General features: G+C 51.5%; 10 protein-coding genes across 10 annotated transcripts in view; 3 read left to right on the forward strand and 7 right to left on the reverse strand.

Annotated features, from left to right (window-relative positions):
- The window catches only part of COCCADRAFT_23564 (glycoside hydrolase family 17 protein), a gene marked incomplete at both ends in the record, with an annotated part of 1,768 nt that extends 1,398 nt beyond the window's left edge, over positions 1 to 370 (reverse strand). The window contains one exon of the mRNA XM_007710824.1: positions 220 to 370. Within this exon, the coding sequence (XP_007709014.1) occupies positions 220 to 370 (151 nt within the window). The remainder of the gene's footprint in view (positions 1 to 219) is intronic.
- A 1,509-nt stretch (positions 371 to 1,879) lies between these two features.
- Positions 1,880 to 2,122, reverse strand: COCCADRAFT_87675 (uncharacterized protein; the record flags this gene model as incomplete). The annotated part of the gene is made up of 1 exon (XM_007710855.1): positions 1,880 to 2,122. One exon carries the CDS (start codon positions 2,120 to 2,122, stop codon positions 1,880 to 1,882), a length of 243 nt encoding a protein of 80 aa, XP_007709045.1.
- Positions 2,123 to 4,202: 2,080 nt separating this feature from the next.
- Positions 4,203 to 5,288, reverse strand: COCCADRAFT_87548 (uncharacterized protein; the record flags this gene model as incomplete). The annotated part of the gene is made up of 2 exons (XM_007710856.1): positions 4,203 to 4,939; positions 4,997 to 5,288. 2 exons carry the CDS (start codon positions 5,286 to 5,288, stop codon positions 4,203 to 4,205), a joined length of 1,029 nt encoding a protein of 342 aa, XP_007709046.1.
- Positions 5,289 to 5,697: 409 nt separating this feature from the next.
- Positions 5,698 to 6,917, forward strand: COCCADRAFT_2275 (uncharacterized protein; the record flags this gene model as incomplete). The annotated part of the gene is made up of 3 exons (XM_007710798.1): positions 5,698 to 5,706; positions 5,755 to 6,612; positions 6,669 to 6,917. 3 exons carry the CDS (start codon positions 5,698 to 5,700, stop codon positions 6,915 to 6,917), a joined length of 1,116 nt encoding a protein of 371 aa, XP_007708988.1.
- A 745-nt stretch (positions 6,918 to 7,662) lies between these two features.
- On the reverse strand, positions 7,663 to 9,360 carry COCCADRAFT_2276 (uncharacterized protein; the record flags this gene model as incomplete). The annotated part of the gene is made up of 2 exons (XM_007710799.1): positions 7,663 to 9,120; positions 9,172 to 9,360. The coding sequence occupies 2 exons, from the start codon at positions 9,358 to 9,360 to the stop codon at positions 7,663 to 7,665; spliced, it is 1,647 nt and encodes a 548-aa protein (XP_007708989.1).
- A 715-nt stretch (positions 9,361 to 10,075) lies between these two features.
- On the forward strand, positions 10,076 to 11,260 carry COCCADRAFT_2277 (uncharacterized protein; the record flags this gene model as incomplete). The annotated part of the gene is made up of 2 exons (XM_007710800.1): positions 10,076 to 11,039; positions 11,094 to 11,260. 2 exons carry the CDS (start codon positions 10,076 to 10,078, stop codon positions 11,258 to 11,260), a joined length of 1,131 nt encoding a protein of 376 aa, XP_007708990.1.
- Positions 11,261 to 11,455: 195 nt separating this feature from the next.
- COCCADRAFT_2278 (uncharacterized protein) lies at positions 11,456 to 12,398 on the reverse strand (the record flags this gene model as incomplete). Its single annotated transcript, XM_007710801.1, has 2 exons — positions 11,456 to 12,322; positions 12,378 to 12,398. The coding sequence occupies 2 exons, from the start codon at positions 12,396 to 12,398 to the stop codon at positions 11,456 to 11,458; spliced, it is 888 nt and encodes a 295-aa protein (XP_007708991.1).
- Positions 12,399 to 12,718: 320 nt separating this feature from the next.
- Positions 12,719 to 16,363, forward strand: COCCADRAFT_23569 (uncharacterized protein; the record flags this gene model as incomplete). The annotated part of the gene is made up of 3 exons (XM_007710825.1): positions 12,719 to 14,791; positions 14,840 to 15,242; positions 15,291 to 16,363. The coding sequence occupies 3 exons, from the start codon at positions 12,719 to 12,721 to the stop codon at positions 16,361 to 16,363; spliced, it is 3,549 nt and encodes a 1,182-aa protein (XP_007709015.1).
- Positions 16,364 to 17,286: 923 nt separating this feature from the next.
- COCCADRAFT_33974 (uncharacterized protein) lies at positions 17,287 to 18,076 on the reverse strand (the record flags this gene model as incomplete). The annotated part of the gene is made up of 2 exons (XM_007710842.1): positions 17,287 to 17,528; positions 17,605 to 18,076. 2 exons carry the CDS (start codon positions 18,074 to 18,076, stop codon positions 17,287 to 17,289), a joined length of 714 nt encoding a protein of 237 aa, XP_007709032.1.
- Positions 18,077 to 18,526: 450 nt separating this feature from the next.
- Positions 18,527 to 18,826, reverse strand: COCCADRAFT_87529 (uncharacterized protein; the record flags this gene model as incomplete). The annotated part of the gene is made up of 1 exon (XM_007710857.1): positions 18,527 to 18,826. A coding segment is annotated over one exon (300 nt), but the record flags the coding sequence as incomplete, so codon positions are not given.
- Between the last annotated feature and the right edge of the window lie 24 nt (positions 18,827 to 18,850).

Consider the following 18,850-nt stretch of genomic DNA (forward strand, 5'->3'; position numbering starts at 1 on the left):
GCTGGAACAGCTGGCTGAGGAGGCTGGCTTCCCTGGGGGTAGACAGGAGGCGGGCTGGGCATGGGAGTGTCTGGGTGGACAGGAGGCTGGCTCTGCTGAGGAACAGCAGGGCTGCTGGGCTTGGGGATCTCCGGGGTGGCAGTGGGGTAGCTTGGGGGAGGACCTGTTGGATGTTAGGGTATGTATCGGTGGTGATATGATTGCTGTTCGAATACTGACCAGTCACGTAGACGGTGGTGTAGACAGTGCAAACATCCTCCTGGGCAGCCGCAGCGTGATCGTGGCGGCGCTGGTGGAAACCAGCATGAGCCTTGTGCTGGGAGGCAAAGACCGACCCAACAAGGGCAGCTGCAACAAATGCGTACTTCATCTTGAAATCGGTACGGGGTTTTGTGGTAAACTAGGGGTAGTGGTGCTAGTCCGCTGAGCGAGTGAAGCGGGTATTATTAAGATATAAAACGTATAAAGAGCGACTGGGCACAATAGGCCAAAGGGACTTGTCAACGAGGCGATGCGTAACGAAAAGCCTTGCGTAACGAGGAAAAAAAGAGTTCAAAGTCAGGCTGGAAACCCGGAGCTTTTGAGTGCTGAGCCATGGCCTGTGAGCTGACCAGGCCGTGGGCCGCTGTGGCTCAAAAGGCGTTAGTTAGGGGCCCTGGAAATTACTGCGGCCCTCACTGTACAGGAACGGCATGGGCATGCTGTTACCGGCTCTATTGAGTTCGTGAGTTGCCCCGAGCGGAAATGACATCTGGGGTATCGCAGTCATGTTGGGTGGAGAGCGGATCGGCTCTAGCTGCGGATGTGGCTAAGCGCCTTCACCCTGAACAACCTGACCAAGTGCGTCACAGCAACAAATACAACATCCGCCTTTTGGCACCAGCTGTCTTCTGCACACGACAAACTCTATCATCCGCGCAGGCATGTTGCGCCTGTCGGAGTAGCCCACAAAACTATCTCGTATTGCGTCACCGCCTCCCGCTCGTGTGATGACGGCCGACCACTGGCGTCCTGGTCTGGCGAATCGATGACATTCCGGATGGCGGCAGTAAGACGAAGCATTCACGCGTGGTTAAATGTGTTGTGCACCTCACAAGGCGGAACCATGGCCACAGCGCTAGCCGATATGCAGGTACCAAACGGTCTCGACAAGGAATCGCCTTTCTGACCGCTGTTTTGACTGGCCGAAGCTCGTATTCATAACAAGGGTGGGTAACGGTAGACGAGGCTGGCGTGCGCCCCCTTATCCACACGACTCGACCACACCACCAGAAATAGGACTCCGGCTATCGATGATGGACGTCACTAAGCTCTCTGGTCAGGTATGTCTGTCACGCTGCAACCTTATTATACATTTATGCGAGTACATCCAGTCGACGGCGAAGCTGCGAGAAATGAGATCAACACATACCGCCATTCCTGTGCCGCGGAACCACTTGCGGTCCAGGCCATTCGTCTAGGGAGGTTGCTCATTGTGCCTGTATTTGAATTGCCGATTCTGATTCGCTGCACACGATGCGGAACATGGTCAGCCGACCATCGCTCTGTGCCGCAATCACAGGCACATCACTTCGATTCCACAGCGCTAAAAAAAAAGCTTTAATCCAGGGGGCCAGCGCGGTCATTGTTATCATATAAAGGGTGAAAGAAGCATATGTAGTATGTTCTAAAACTAGGTCATGCTGACCAAAATCTCTCCGAGCCGCTCAAGATGTCATTGCAGGCGGATACTATTTACACATCAGGCCAACAAACCACTAAAATTATCAATTAGGCTTGGATGCTTTAGTATCCAAGGCATTGATTGTCTTGCTTGCCAGAGAAGAGAATTGTTCAACTCTCCTATACCAAGTCTGGGCGTCTCCTGCTCAGGCCGTGCCTATCCCCCCTGGCCAGAACAGTATGCTTCCAACCTATATATACACTCTTTTGCCCCGGCTCCACTAAAATCCCCTTCCCTGCTCTTGGCCGTCTTGATCACCGCCTCCATGGATCGTGGAAACATGTGTTCTTCATAATCCCTGACACTCTTGTCTGGATTCTTCCTACGGCTGCACGCTTTGACTGTGTCTTGTCCCAACACAAAGGCATTCTTCATGACAACGTTGGCCTCCTTCACCATTCAACCATGCAAAAAAGTGCGCTTCATCTCCAATAAATGCTGTTTTTGGACAAAGCGGCCACTGAAGACCCACCGGCAGTTCGTAGAGGTTGCGCGCCCCTAATGCACGAATGTAACAGAGGACAACGCGCCTCAGATCATCGTGAACATGCAATAAGTAACGCTCAATAAATTCTTCTAACCATTTCCAAATCTATTCAAAGACGCGGCAAGTCTCCACGAAATCTTGAATCGCCCTAGAAAAGCGCAGGTCCGCAGACTACCATCACCATATTCTCCCTAACATACTGCGCGATTCAGCCATCCATCTCCATATCTGCGTATATCAGTAATTCACTCGAGACATCAGAATCCACCTGCTTCTGATGCGACACCGCCTTGCGAACTTTGGACCACTCACCATCACCACAATATCCCATCTGCATCTCATCCCGTCTCGCATTTCTTCCTCCCCCACTCCCATCCCCCAACACCTTATCTCACCACGATACTCATTATCTCAAGTACCATCACTCGTGAGCCTCATCATTTGCAGGTACAGATACTACCGATGCGCCTCGCGGAGAAGTCGTGATTGTAGATTGTGTATGGGAATGCTGTGGCTTTGGAGACTCACAGGCAAGGACGAGTGGGGATATGTGACCGGTGCCTACGGATGCTGAGCTTGGTATCGCACACTCGTATTTGGGGGGACGTCAAAGCCACAGGACACGTAGTATGCTTTTGTATTGTTTGATTGTGTTTTCTGCTTGTAAAATCACAATATGTAGTTTTCTGTGTGTGAGAGAGTTGGATAATATCAGATGTTGGTTATGTGATATGGGTAGGTCGAGTTGTGGCTTACTATTTTGTTTTTGTTTTTCGAGGAAGTCCAGGTTAGTATGGTGAATGCGAAATAGTTAGACATTATTCCATTTAAGTAACGAGGCATAGGAGTGAGTAAATTGGGTTTTTGCATCGTGCAAAGAATCATACCTGATATTGCAAAAGCCCACCAACCCACTCTCTACAAATCAACAATCCCATGTACAAAATTTCCAGTAACTTTGGTAGCCCAAAGGAATAAATTTAGGAACACAATCTTTCCCCTTGCTTACCCCCCCTCCCCCCCCCAAAAAAAAACAATCTTTCAATCTCATCTCTCTTTATACTTTGATCTGACATTTTACCTCGACATCCACAGCCCACAGCCACCTTGTTTTTCTTTTCTCTTGGCTGCGCTGCGCAATAATAGGCGCGTTTCGGGTGTCACTTTTTACTTTCTTGGGACGAATGCGTACCAAGTCCACTAACTAGTATCTCACACCTCAGCCCCAAACCGCGTCTTGGTGGGTACACTCGGACGCGACACTAATCTGTACCACTGCGTAGCGGACTGCGCCACGCCTGGCATCACGTGTGTTTCTGACCTATGGATTCAAACCCGCGCCTAGACTTTGGCGCAGTCATGTGTTTTCTATACCAAGCCGGAGTTTGGTTATATGCACAACGGGGGATGCTGGTACTACTCTCATCGTTTAGTTCTTCTTCTTCTCTGCTTAATCAACTTAGGTACCCATTACGTGGCTTCATAGGGAATAAACACAGGAAACATTTGTTGCACAAAGTCTGGTTTTTGTTTCTTGAATAGTTGCCGAAAAAAGCAACTACGAACGCGCCGGGTACAGCATGCGCTTTGAAAAAAGATGGTTTCCTGGTGTTTCAAAATCACGTGATGTTTGCCCAGCTCAGCACTACGTACTTCGCTGAGGCTCGATGCTTGGTATCCATGCTATAATTGGGTAAATTAATATAAAGATGTACGCTTTTATTGCAGTTAAATTCGATTACCCCCGGGGATCTTGAAAAAAACACAACAATCGTGCAGCAGCGGACGCCATTGCATGCTCAAAGCACCCTGGAGTGTTGAGGGGAGATGGACGGCAAGCGACTTGCTACCCGACTGCGACAGTGCGAATTACGTCGTGGTGTTGGGTCGTGCTCTTCCAGGGCACCACAATTCTTGGAAAAAAGTCCCCAACAAGTCTTGACTTTCGAGTGTCGACATCCACGTCATCGGACCCTTGATCAATAAATCCAGTCAGCCCAAGCCTAAGCCCGCTCGTCCACTTTTTCCTAAACCAGGTCTTTTGGCGGCCAACGGGATATTGTGGACTGCGTTGCCAATCCTTACTTTTACCGCGTCAAACACCGCATCTGGTGTTTGAATGTACTCGGTGGCGTCGATTTTTTGAATCAGAGCCGTCCATTCAGCGTCAGGCTCAGTCAAGTTCCAGGCTATGCTGACGTGGAAATATGGTGAATAATCATGCGTCTGAGGGTCATTCTTGTCGACCTTCCTTCTCTTTGGCCTATGGTCGTGGTCGACGTCTTCCATCGGGCCGTCTCCCGCATCGCCGGTATACAAGGCTGGATGTCCGGTACTATTAGCAGCTTGGTTGCATGCATGGAGTAGGGTGTTTAGCTGGTCGTTCTCTGGTCTTTTGATGGCAAGTGCTAAGAACCAGCGGTTGCGCTCAAAGTTGGGCACCCATTTCAAGCCCTGAAACTCGAAATTGAATACGGGTACTGCGCATCGTCGCAAAGAAGCACCGAGAGTGTCGAGAAATGTTTCTCTGTCCTCGGTCTTAATTTGCAGCGTACGCGACAATGAGACATGTAGAGGCAACGGCACGCCTAGGTCTGACTGGAGCGAAGGCGTAATGTCTTGTGGTACTGGCAGCTTCTTTACACGCTTATTGTTTTCAAGTTCGAGTACACTCTTCACGTGCTGTATCAAGTTGAGCAGAGCAATGGATTCACGCTGTGTCGGTATCCCTCCAAGGCGTTAGCCTGTCGTCCGTCACGTGCGGGATGCCATGTTGGTATCCTTACACTCTAGATAGACATGACTGGGCCAATTGCCCTGAATATGTGCCACAGCACGTCGACGTCCACCGTGGAGGTCTGGATTGTCGCTAGTGCTGACGCGGGCGTTTACCGCGTAGAGGTCATGGAAAGCTGGCGGGAGCGGTGGCAGAGCATCGCTGGGAGTGGGTTTGGGCTTCGTAGCGGCAGCATCAGGCTTGGTGGGCGGATGTGCAGGCTGAACAGGGTGGACGGGGGTCTTATCATGCTCCGTCCCCTCGTCGTCCGAGGCAGAGTCCGGATAAGCGACGAGGGCCATGTTGGGGCTCGATCGCAGTTGGTGAAAGATCACCTCTGCTGTCGTCACTCGTGGATAGACCAAGGACCGGCCCCACTTTAAGCCTAGCGCATCCGCATGACGTACGGCAGCGATTGGGCCGCGTTTGGCTTCACCCAGAACGAGAGCGAGCAAAAGAGAACTGACGCAGGGCCGCGACTGAGCCGCCAGCATGTGTGTGTACGCGTCCCACCCAGCCATTTAATCATGCCCGTCTCCCCTGCCCATTGCCTGTTCCTACTTTCCATCTCTCCTACTCCATCTCCATCATAATCACTGCCACTACAGCAACACTTGGCTGCTTTCTCCGGTCACGCCATATTCAAAAAACAATAATTGCGCCCGCAGTCTGGCCAACACACCACCGTCCCACACACTCAACACCATCACAATGGAAGCCGTACGTCCGGTTTGGTGCGCAGCCGAATACACATGCTGACTCTCACAGGCACAACGAGCAATCATTGATCCTCTGATCGAGCCGGACCCAAGCGACGAGACTGGACTCAACAGCCACTTTCGCTCAACTTTCGCTCCCGCTGCTCCAATCACACCGCCTGGTGAATCCCCCAAGGAGCACCCCTCTGTCAACATCCAGCATACCGGCAGTTCAACCAGCACAAACCCGTTTCGTCGCTCTAGGGCTGCGTCAGATACTAAGGGAGCGTCTGCCTCAGTGACCAACTATGGATATTCTTCTTCACACAGCAGAAGGAACGACTATCCCTCCCCTCCCAGCTCCGCCAGCCCCAAGCACACCCGGTTCCCCAACAATCACCGTGCCGAAGCCTTCGGATCCATGAATGAAGCTAAGCCACGACGAGCCAGCAACCCCCCACCATCCACGTTCAACAACGGCCTCTCCCGCGGAAACTCTCTGAAAGAGCGCTACCCGGGTGACAAGTCTCACCGGCCACTCGACCAGCTGCGCCATGATGAGAAGGTTGCTCACCGCGCTCCACACTTGAGGAAAAAGAACATGCAGGGTGCAGACGTCATTGACCGCCTCGACAAGGCAAGCATCCTTCGTTACCACCACGAGGGTCCGTACGATGCCGCCAGCATTGCCCGCAACAGAGTTGAAAAGTATAGTCCCCTTGCGGCCGTCAAAGACTCGAACGAGGAGGCACTGAAGGCTACTCCCCGCGAGAACATTATCGACTCGCTTCAGAGACATCGTCCTCTCGAGGGCGTTGCCAATATCCCACCCGGCATGCCGGATCGTTTCGGAAGGGTTCTCGAATACGAAGAGGGAGCCGACCTGCAGCGTGAGCCTGGGGGTGATTACCGCCGCTGGCCTGGTGTCGTAAGTTCCATCCTGCAACCCATCTCAACAAAGTCCGCCTGCTAACAATGCCGCAGCAATACCACCCCGACGACCTCAAGGGCAAGGGTGAGCCATCGTTCACAATTGAGCGTGCCCTCAAGGAACACAAGCGTACCGGCGACAGCGGCACTGAGATGAAGACGCGCAGCCGTCGTGCCCATAGTGCTGGCCACACTGACGCGTACGGCTCCAGCAGCAATGATCATGCTGAGAAGAGCATGGGCAGTGCAATCAAGAGACGTATCGGCAGTCTCCGTCGCCGCAAGCAGGACCCAGAGGTGTAGAATGCCTCGCTGTTTCCGCGCTCAAAGCGGTTCGACCAGATTCCCCACGCTCACGCTACCCATTGAACCGGCGGTTTATCCCCCAAAAAAGAAATTGTACCAAAAAAAATATCATACGAAGCTAGCAGGATTACTGGAATTTTCTTTGTTTTTCTCTTGTCTCTTTCTATCTCATCGTTGTCCAGTATCGATCATCTACTAGCGTCAACAAGATACCTGCAAGCATTACTCATACACGTTTTCTTTTCTTTCCTTATCTATACTCGATTTTTCTGTTGTTGGCGCAATCTGTAGGGGGGATGCAAATGACCCCTGGGCTGCTTTGGGGATCCCTGCTGTACGATAATGTGTAGAAAGAAAAGGGCAGTTGCAGACTGGAAACGAATTAACGCAAGCAATCATATACCATTTTTTGAAAGATTATTGTTAGACATTAGATACTTGAATCGTACAGGTGTATGTATGTGCTTGTGAGTGAAGAGGAGGAATAAAGAGGAAAAAAAAGATGAGACGTTTCCAAAGATAGAAGACCGAAATGTTGCAGCGGTATAGGGTATGCTAAGGAAAAGATTCCAGGTGAGTAACAGGAAAAAAGGAAAGTGAAGAGAAAGAAGAAAAAAAGAATGCCACTGCCCCAGACTAGCCCTTCATTGCAAAACATATGATTGTCCAATTCTCCCAATTGTCGTGTTGTTCATTTTCATTTTCTCATAGTAGACAATGCAAACCAATTTCGTTTGCACATCTACTCGTCCTGTTCCTCGACAGCCTCATTCTTAACCTTGGCAGCAGCCTTGACAAGCTGCTTGAGACGCTTCTCCATGACTGAGCGTCCTTCGAGCGTCTGCCAGACCTGGTGTGGCGCCTTGTTGACCACATCCCAGCTGACAAGGTTGTCCGTGAGATGCGTCAAGTCCTTCTGCTTGCGCTCCCACTCGCTGTTCTTCCTGACCTCAATTCCACTCGAGACAACGACAAGTGGCGTGTTTGAGCTTTGAATGTTTCGTGCGGCAGAGACTTCGTTCTTGGTCAGGCTGTCGGCAACAAGGTTCTCCTGAAGCTGCGCCTTGATGAATTTGCCAGATTGGTAGGCATTGCGGCCGTAGACGCGGTCTTCACGCGTGCGGCCCTTGAAGAGTGCGCCTGCGAGGCGGACGGTACCGAGAGGCGAAATAATACCCCAGGCCCAGAGCAAGAATCCACGTCCAGGGTTGCCGATGCGGTGGAGAAGATCTTCATGGAGAGGATCGACCATCATGATGCCCGTGACCTGCTTCAAGTGGCGCGAGCTGAAGATACGCGAGACGATGCTGCCAGTGCCAGCTGAGACAAGGATCCATGGTCCTTCCTCACCAGACCTAGCAAGTGCTTCAGAGAGGGCATCTGCAGACATACCGGCCGAGTGTGGCGAGGGAGCATTGTCGGAGAAAGCATAGCCGGGACGGTCCCAGTAGCAGTAGCGCGAGATGGTGCCGTTCTTGTAAGCTGCGTAGGCCCAGTGTTCAAGGTCATACTCCAATGGTTCTTCACCGGCCTCGAGAATGACGGTGGGGTCCCTTGAGCCATGTGTTTCCGTCACATTGCCAACGCAAGCCAAATGGACCGCGTACTTGTCTCCATCTACCAAGATGCGGTCACCGTACATCTTGAGTGTGGCGTCGCGGCCGCGCAGCCCCAGGGTGGCCGTCATCAGAACGACAATGATGATGAAGATGACGGTTACAATGGTAGCGACAAGAACAGCAACCCATTCCTTCAATGTACGGCGGGTCTCTGCGCGTCCAGTAAGACGCTCTTCCTCCTCTCGCTTGCCGTATGCAACAACGCGATCAGTCAAGATGCACCAGACAGCCATCAAGAAGGCCCAGATGACGCTTGCAATGCCAACCCAACCCTCTTCAAGTCTTATACGTGGAATTGATAGGATGAGGATCATGTCGATAGCCAAGAGACCGGCAATGATGGATGTGGTGATGCGCAAGCCCTTGGCCGGTGTAATGAAGAAGATGGTGACTACGAGGAGGTTGCCGATGGTAAGACAAGTGTAGGCGAAGTCGAAGAAGCCCGAGCCGCGCGTGTGTAATCCAGGAGGAGAGACGAAGATGGAGACCAATAGGAGGACCCACCACAAGAAGCTGATGATCAGGAACAAGATGGTGAGATAGCGCATAGCCCGTACGGTCCAGAGGTTGTAAGGCGATACCTGCAGCCATTGTTAGTACGAGATGTTGTATGCTGAGAGTGTTTGACCTACAGCTGGGTCATCTGGGTCGAGATAGCCATCTGAATTGGGTGGTGGCCTAGGACGGTCCAAAAGTCTGGTCCTCTCGTTGGGCTCCTCACTTCTCCTGAATGTCGTAGAGCCTTCATCGTCGTTGGGAATTGGGTAAGGCTCCTCGTGTGCGAGGCCATTATCGCCATTGTCCTTGGCACCTTTCCACATGGTGGCAGGCGGAGGTGTTGTGGATAGGGAAGCCCGTGTTGCGTATGTAGGTGTGATTGAGAAGAGTAAATCAAGATGAGGCAAATCGTAGGGCTAGTCGTGATTTATTTGAAGGGAGAAAAGAAAGAAGAACGTCCTGTGAAGCTCGTCGAAGTGATGAAAGCGTCTTGGGGGCGCGGAGGTTTTACTGAAGCTCATGGCGCTAGGAGAGGCGGGATCGACATACGTCATCATGGCATGCATCCAGGCTCGCGGGCACCCTAGTCGCAAATCATAAATCCAGATCCCGCAGCCACGCCCGTGTACATATGTATGTGTACATGTATGTAGCAGATCGGATACACGTCACCCATGTCCACGGCACGGTCAATAAGCTTGGCCAGCCTTGTGTTGTTCTCGCCTATCGTGCACATGGCACTTCTCCACAGGGGATCGAGAGACTGGGTCCGCCATGGGCGAGTCTCGTGTCGTGAATAACTCGCTTAGACGTACCCAGAGCTCTCATCCCTGCCGGCGATTAGTAGACAGGACCACCCCACTGTGTTAAGCCCCCCTCACGCATTGCCCTTCCACCGATCCAGGCATATAACTCATCGGAAAGCTGCATAACGTGCGCCCTCATCGCCATTAGTGGACCAATCAACTCACCGCGGACCCCAACGCATACCCAAAGCCTGCTTTCCGACACTCTACATACAGCCTCGCCCAAGCTGCCATGTCCAGTCTGGCCAGAGAGTTTGCCAAAACCAAGCTCTCTTCCCTGCCGCCGCCTGAGCCACTGCAGGAAGAGCCGCCCGAGTACGAGGATGACTCGTCCTCAGCCTCGTCAATGTCAAGCACTGGTACAGTCAGACCGTCCAATACGCTGAGACCCGCCCCCGCAATCCACTGGTCCGATTACTTTGCCCAGGAGTTCTATCTCGAACAAGATCGCAAGGACGCGGGCCATGCAAAGTTTCATGTCTACCTCACACCGCCAGCATCATCAAAGGCCCCACTCATAGTACTGCATCATGGCGCCGGAAGCTCTGCAATGACTTTTGCCTTGGCCGCCAAGGAGATCAGGAAGGCCATGCCAGACATCGGCATACTCGCTGTCGAAGCACGCGACCATGGCAGCGTAGTCTGGGATGCTAGCGGACAAGTGGATACGGATCTAAGCATTGCCCAACTTAGCCAGGATCTACTGGATATGATTCTGCTCACCCAAGCCAAGATGGGTTGGGGAGAACTTCCTACGATTGTCCTGATCGGACACAGTTTGGGTGGCGCCGTTGTTACCGACGCCGCCAACAGGGGACTGCTAGGCAACAAGCTAATGGGTTTTGGAGTCCTAGACGTAGTCGAGGGCTCAGCCATGGAGACGCTGGGACACATGCATACCTACTTGGCTAGTAGGCCTAAGTCATTCCCGTCGCTGCCTGCTGCTATCGAATGGCACATCCGTTCACGCACACTGCGCAACCCACAATCAGCCAGAGCTAGCGTGCCGAGCTTGTTACTACAAGCCTCAGACGGACGATGGGCATGGCGGACAGAAATCTCAAGCACCGAGCCGTATTGGGAAAACTGGTTCACGGGAATGAGTGGTAAATTTCTCAGCGGCAAGGGAGCCAAGTTATTGCTGCTTGCGGGCACAGACAGACTGGACAAGGAGTTGATGATAGGACAGATGCAGGGTATATTTCTCAAAAGGCTATTCTGCTGCTCTTATGACATCTAACATTATGCAGGTAAATTCCAACTACAGGTGTTTCCCGCCGCCGGTCACTTTCTTCACGAAGATCTCCCCGAGAAGACTGCCGAAGTCGTAGTAGAGTTTGTAAAACGCAACGACAGGAGTACTCTTGTCCTTCCACCCAAAGTTTCCGATATGCTTGCGCAAGGCAAGCGGGTATAGAGGTGCTGTTGCATACAATGGCTTCTCTTTTTAGCAAACATCTTCGTATAAGTTGACGCCTTTCATACGCGTCTATTATCGGCGCTTTGGGCATGCTTTGCTCCGCTTTTACTTTTCTCAAAATCTTAACTTTTCCCAGTTTTCGATTCCCACAGGCCTACTTAGAATCCAGGTCTGCTTAATACCCGAGCCTATTCATGGCGAGGCCGGCCCCTCACCACCTTGTGCCTCATCACCACCTTCAGCTTTGGGCTTATGCTTTCTCCTCCTCTTACGCGGCGCAGAATCCTCATCCTCGTTCCCTCGACTGCCTCCTTCGGTTACATTCAATGTGGATGGCCGTGTCTTCTTGGTAGCACTCGACTGCGCAGCCGTCTTTTCCTTCTTGGGCTTCTTGACACTCAGCGGATTGGGGCCCTTGGGGCCCTTTCGTTTCTTGGGCTTGGGTTTTGCATCTCCTGTAGATTGTTCCTCAATAGAGCGACTGCCATCACCGTCTTGTCCCTCGTCTCCTCGCTTCCTCTTCAATGGCGCATCTGGCTTGCGCTGTCCTTTGAGCCCCAGTTTGAATTTTGATTTTTCTTCTCGCTCGCGGTGCTGCTCTGTGATTTCAGCCATAGACTCCATGAGTACCACCGACTTGGCTAGGTATATGATGGGTACACCGGCAATTGTTCGCATCTTTGCGCGCGTATCTGAATCATTGGCCGCAACTACGTATCGGTGCTTGTTGGTCGCACTGTCTTTAGGATCTACGACAGAGCTTAGACAGTCGTGTGTGCTAAGTGGTTCATCGAGGTCTTGATGGTTGCATCTGCGGCGCTCGTACTCTTTTGCTTGTAATATGAGGGTCTCGTTCTTGGGCTTCGCATTGTAGAGGTGTCGCATGTCGCAAGTGGTAATCATGGGCTTGACTTGTCCACCAAGCATCTTCTGGATGCGCGCGATAAGGTCGATCTTGAAATTGTATGCATCTTGCAGAATTTGTGAATCGAGCAGAACTTGGTAGGGTTCGCGGAATCCGAAGTTGACTTCGTACTGATGAAGCTGCTTCTTGTATGCCTGTGCTGCTGTTAGTGTAAAATGTAGAGACAGTCAGAAAGCAATTCGAGCCTACTTTTGCGCGCTTCAGCTTCATGGCGACGGTGTGTGTTGGTGTGGTGGATGATTGCGGGCAAGAAATTTACGTAGGAAGGCGGCCAAAAGTTCAAACTGCGCGCGGAACCTAGGCCGTGCACCGGACACGCTAGCTGCGGATTCGGTACCCTGCGGCAGGTAACGACACCCCCGTCCCTCTCCGCATTCGTCTTGTAAATCCGCCCCGAGCGCACCAGGACCACTTGCTCCCTCTTTGGTCTTTGCTTACCCCCTCTTCACCTACACAAACGCCGCGCCTTTCCGCAATTGACGCCAAACCGCTCGGCCTCCTCATGCGTCTCCTACGGTAGTCCCACCAGAATGAGCGAGAACCCCGCCGAGCCCTCCAAGAATGAGGGAAATAGCACAAAGACTACCGAAGCAAACAAGGACACCAACCAAGAAGTTGAATACGATGACTTTGGCCTGCCGATAAGGAAAAGGCGACCACGCACTCCGGTCGAGGACAGCTCAGACTCGGAAGTAGACAAGTTTGAGGATGCCGTAGCTTCCAAAGAGGACAGCGCACAGCAGGCCATCGCGCCAAAGGCAAAGGAAGATACACCGCAAGAAAAGGAGGCCAAGATTGAGACTCCATCAGCCAAGCCAGAGAAGATTGAGGCGGAGAACAATGCGCAGACTCAAGTCAACGTAGAGGCCACAGTGCCAGTGGAGAACCTCAAACCGAAGGGGCCCGAAAAGATGCCTGAGGAACAACCCGAGAAGCTGCCTGAGGATAGACTCATAGAAACGAACCTAAATTCGCTAGCATCCATAAAGTCTCCCTCAACCTTCGAGCCTCCAAAAGGCGTAAATGGAACCATATCCGAATACTCACACCAACGCCTCGTCACGCAGCCACAAGATGATTTCAAGGACAAGGTGGAGGAGGATGACGACGACGGATGGCAGACCATGCCTGCGTATGCTCACTACGACATGTACGACGACGATAACAGACTTATTGCAAAGGAGAATGCAGAGGAGCTGGAAGACATGCATGGCTACGGAAACGTCGGAGGAGCCGCCAAAGGTTATACCAGGGTTATCATGGATGATGACGCCGATTCGCAGACAAGCATGGATGACAACACCGCATACCTCTTCAAAGAAAAAAGCACCGCGTTGGCAGATGAAGACGAAGAGGGGAGAGATCCACGCCAACAGATGCAGGCCACCAAAAACATCCTCACCGAAGGACAGCGTGTCGCATACGTCGGACTGGTGCGATTGGCCACCAAGGAAATGGAAAGGAAGTTTGCCAATTTCAAGACAACCAGCAGAAGACTTAAGAAGCTGCTAGAGCTGCAGTCGGGAACGACAAAAATGTGGTCACAAAAGGTCATGGTCAAGATATATGCACACATGGATATCAATGCTTCTGAGCAGATTATGATTGAGCAACTGTCAGAGCATGGTGTAGTTCCGGCCGACCTCACACCAGCATTAATGCAGAATGCGCGGGTGAAGAACCCAGTAGCAGATGACATAGACACTGCCAGCGGATCAGGTTCTGCAAGACCATCTATATCATCACCCCGTCCTGAAACTCCAGCAGAGAAGTCCAAGTCGAAACATGCTTCAACACCAGGCTCAGAGGAGGGTTTTCAGTCACCGCCGCCACCACCCTACGATGAACATCAGGACGACGGCTACGACTACCCAGAGGCCAGGTCGCCATCCCAACTTCCTTCCAGTAAGAATCTCGACATCGATTTGCGATGGACAGTCTTGTGCGATCTATTCCTGGTGCTCATAGCAGACTCTGTATATGATTCACGCTCGAGAGAGCTGTTTGAGCGAGTTGGCAAGTATCTCGCCGTAGATTGGCTAGAAAGCTGCCGCTTTGAGAAGCGTGTTACAGATGCTCTGGAGATGCAGGAGCAAGCTGACAAGGAGAACTGGAATGAAGATGAACACATGGTTGCTCGTGCCAGGCGAGCGCGGAACAAGCGGTTGGCGTTCATGGGTCTCGCGACCGTCGGAGGTGGTCTTGTAATTGGGCTATCAGCAGGTCTCCTAGCTCCTGTCATTGGCGCCGGTCTTGCAGCGGGATTTTCTACGATTGGTGTGGCCGGTACCAGCACTTTCCTGGCTGGTGCTGGAGGTGCTGCCATCATCACGTCTACTGGTGTCGTTACAGGTAGCACTGTTGGTGTCAGGGCGATGAACAGGCGTACAGGTGCAGTGAAGACATTTGAGTATCGGCCTCTTCACAACAACAAGAGAACCCATCTTATCATTACATTGGCGGGCTGGATGAATGGCAAAGTCGACGACGTCCGATTGCCGTATAGTACTGTGGACCCCATCATGGGTGACATCTACTCTGTCCTCTGGGAGCCTGAGATGCTTAGGAGCATGGGTGCCACCATCAATATTCTTGCTACTGAGGTGAGTGTGATGAGCAGGTTTCGAAGTGCATCTACTGACAGTCTCTAGGCTCTCACACAAGGTTTGCAGCAGGTTTTGGGAAGCACTATTCTCACAGCTCTGATGTCTGCTATGACATTGCCTCTTGCTTTGACGAAGCTTTCATATCTGATCGACAATCCGTGGATCGTTTCACAAGCTCGAGCCGATATGGCCGGTCTCATTTTGGCAGACTCACTTATTGATCGCAACTTAGGAACAAGACCTGTCACTCTCGTCGGCTTCTCCCTGGGCTCAAGAGTCATTTTCTCGTGTTTGAAGGAGCTTGCGGAGCGTGGTGCCTTTGGTATTGTACAGAACGTTTACATGTTTGGTACGCCAGCAGTGGCCAAATATGAAGAGTATGTCAAGGCCAGGTCTGTTGTGCCCGGAAGATTTGTCAATGGGTATGCTACCAATGACTGGATTTTGGGTATGTTGCATATTTCATGCTTTTTGTGATTGATGTTGACGTATCTAGGTTATCTCTTCCGCGCAACTAGCGGTGGTGTTATGCGCGTTGCAGGCCTTGCTCCCATCCAGGTTCCCACTATTGAGAACGTCAACGTGACTGAGCTTGTGCCTGGCCATATGGCCTACCGTGCTGTCATGCCCAAGCTCCTTCGCGAAGTCGGATGGATCGTTGAATCAGACGAATTCGCCGAAATCGAGGATCCAGATCCTGACAACCACGAGCAGCGACAACGCGAACTCATCAACGAGATTGAGGAAGCGAGAAAAGACCTGGAGAAGAAGGCGCAAGAGAAGGAGAAGAGAGGCAGTAAGCTGAGCTGGTGGAAGAAGAAGAAGGCCGCAAAGAACGAATGGGAAGTCTACGACGAAAACTCGAATGCTCCGCCTCCAGGCCACAAGAAACTAGACCAAGACCAGGATCCAGCGAAACTGGCAGAAAACCCAATCATGTTCGACATTGACGCGATACGAAAAGAAGTAGCGAGCCTGGCCGTCGAAACCAAAGAATACAACGCCGAAGCCGAATTCGAAATCAAAGAAATCAAATCGACCCTTCCACCCATGAAAATCGACATCGCCACCGTCCCTCCCTCGCAAGCAGGCAACAACCCGTACTCGAAACTCCGAGAGACCAAGAGCTACAACGACAGCCTAGGCTCAGCAAACACACCCAAAACCCCCTCCAACGGAACCCACACAGCCGGCGGATGGGAAGAATACGACGAATTCGAGCACGAACAAGAGCACATGGAAATGACCTTTGACACTTCCTTCCGCGATCCCAGTCCCCCTCCTCCTCACAATTCCAACTCTAACAACACTACTAATAATAAATCATCCTTCCCTCCATCCCCCTTACCAGCCCCACATATCCACTCGGATACTGCATCTTTATGGGACGACGATCCCTTGTCGTCATCTCATCATATGGCCAGACCTCCGCTTCGCTCGTCCAAAACAGAACCTCAGGCCATGAGTGGTGGGGGAATGGACAATGGGGACTTGGGACATAATGCGTGGGCAGATGAGTTTGAGGATGATTTTGGCGAGGAGAAGGAGGTTAAGATGAGTTTTATGTAATCTTTTACCAGTAAACTTTACGGTTCTGTTCCGTTCCGAGGGGGGTTTTTTTCTTCTTTGCTCGTTGTTAGTTTGGGATATGAGGCGGGAGGCAAGGGAAAAGGGAGGGGGAGGGGAAGGGGGGGGGGCGCTTCTCGCTTTCTGGTTTTCTGGATTTTTTTTTTCAGCGAGCATTGTTTATTCTTGTACTGGGACTGACGGAGAACGAAGAGAAATGGGATTTTTTTGGTGTTTCCCGTTCTCTGTTAGACATGCGCTTTTTTTCTCTCTCTCCCTGGTTTGGTTTTACTTCATCAGCGGGGGCGTTTGAAATCTATTTGTTTTTTTCTTTCTATTGTTGGTTTTCACGTCTTCTTATTTTTCTTGCGGCATTGATCTGGGGCATATCTTTTGGGTTTTCATTTGCATTATTTCCTCTTTTTGTCGATCTTGATTATGGCTATATGTAATGCAGATATAGGGCTTGTGTCTGGCTTTTCACGTTTCATGCCTTGGTGTATCAGCATTTATTTGAAGGATCTAATCGAGGTGGAGGTGACAAGGAGTGGGGGAAACTAAGCTGTTTAGATTGTATGGAACATATATAGATATTATCGAATGCATTAGTTCCACGGACTTTCTGTTTGGCTAGATGCGTGGGTTAGCGTTGTGTTTGAGTCTGGAAAATGCTCGAGTGTTTGACTTGGAAGTTTTTCTAGTCTTTGTGTTTGCATGGAGAGATGCTATATCGTTTTCATTTCTTCTTTCTTCTGTTTCGATAGATAAAGTAGGGCGTGTTAATTTCAAAATCATCCCTTGTGTCACATGATATACATGGTTCTATACAAATCAGCAACCTGCTGATTAGTAGCAAGGAGCATAGATGCAACCTCGCTATTCCTTTCTTTTGTAGATGCTCCACCCCGCAGTTCAAAACCAGCCTCTTAACCCATTGCCTTGAGGAAGTTAGCCTCCTTGATGGATGCTCTCCGCTTATTCCGCATGGCTTTTGTCAATTCGTCTCGCGCCTCCTGAGCCTGTACTGCACCGGCCAGAGTGCCGTCACCAGCGGGTAAATCAATAGTTTGTTCATACAATGGCACCTTGGGTATCAGCATTTCGGGGTTCTCAGCCTGTTCCTTTCGGAGACGCTTCGCAGCCAGACGACGCTGTTTCTTTGATTTGGCTGTGCGATTTTAGTTAGCGAGTTATTTCTTTTCCCTATTATTGCAATTTCATGAGGGGGGACAAGAAAAACATACAGAACAAATCACCCGCGCCCTTCTCCGCCTTCTTCTCCTGCCGATCCAACAACGTCCACAACCAAGCGGGGTATTCGTCGTCAGGCGCTGCAATTGGATCTTGTCTGTCCTTCAAGAAATTGAGGCCTTTGAGTGGCTGGCCCGCTGGTATGCTGCTCTTGACCAGGGGCGCAACCTTCTTCTTTGCTGCTTCTGCCGCCGCCGCTTTTACATCAGGACCCGGGGCTGGTGTCAATGGCTCGCTAAATGGTTGGGCGGCAGACGTCGATGTGGCCGTGGGTGGTGCGTGAGAAGATGACGAGTCGCCTTGGCGGGGTTTGGATTGCGTGGCTGTTGAACTGGAAATGGGTGTGGCATCGCGGAGGGGAGATGCGGTGGTGAAGAAGCGTGGGTTCTGTGGGCGGCGCACAGAGACGGACGGTACTTGGTGGGCGCTGCGCGAGGCAGCCCGCAGGCACGATCGACATATCATTTTTCAGTTGACGAGGGGAGGCGATTTTGCGGGGGTGGGTTGGTGGATTGGGTGTTCCCAAGTGACGATAACGTTCAAAAGTTTGAGACGACAAGGGCAGGCTGCCGAGGTGTTTCGCCGATGCCGGTTGGGGTTAGGCGATGAGATCCTACGTTAAATCAACATCCCGTCGCGCTAGAGACGCCATGTCGATGATCGTCTACATCCGCTCCGACTTGCTTTCTTAACAGATCGTGTTAAGATTTACGTGTACATGCACATGCACCGGCCTGACAGGTTTGGATAGGCAGGTGTCGGACATGGCCTAGCACCTTCCCAATTGGAAAATTCCCCGTGAGCCACTCCGTCCCTCCATCAAGGACTCGGCAGGTGAGATGCATACGCAAGCATGATCTGCACGGTAGAGACACAAGCCCAAGACTGGCCAACTGCCGAGTCACCAATGCACCATCATACAGTTATCATGTGAAGAATAGGTTGTGAATGACCGTTGAGTGTCTGGCATGGAAATGTGTTTCTTTCAATCTGGGATATGTACGTCTGACACATAGACACAGTGTAACCACTGTACACAACATGGCCAAAAAAACAAACGATTGCGCCTGCGGTAAACCGCCTTTCCGGGTGACATCGTACAAGAGAGAACAAACGTAAGACATCGTTAAAGACAGTGCGGGGTAGTGCCCCAAACCTGGGACTGGGATTCCAGAAATGCCTGTTGCCCTTCCTTGGACCCAGACCAGCAGGTAAAGCAAAAAATATATAGAACAGGAG

This window comes from Bipolaris zeicola (genome assembly GCF_000523435.1).
Source record: "Bipolaris zeicola 26-R-13 unplaced genomic scaffold scaffold_22, whole genome shotgun sequence".
NCBI classification, from domain to species: Eukaryota; Fungi; Ascomycota; class Dothideomycetes; order Pleosporales; family Pleosporaceae; genus Bipolaris; species Bipolaris zeicola.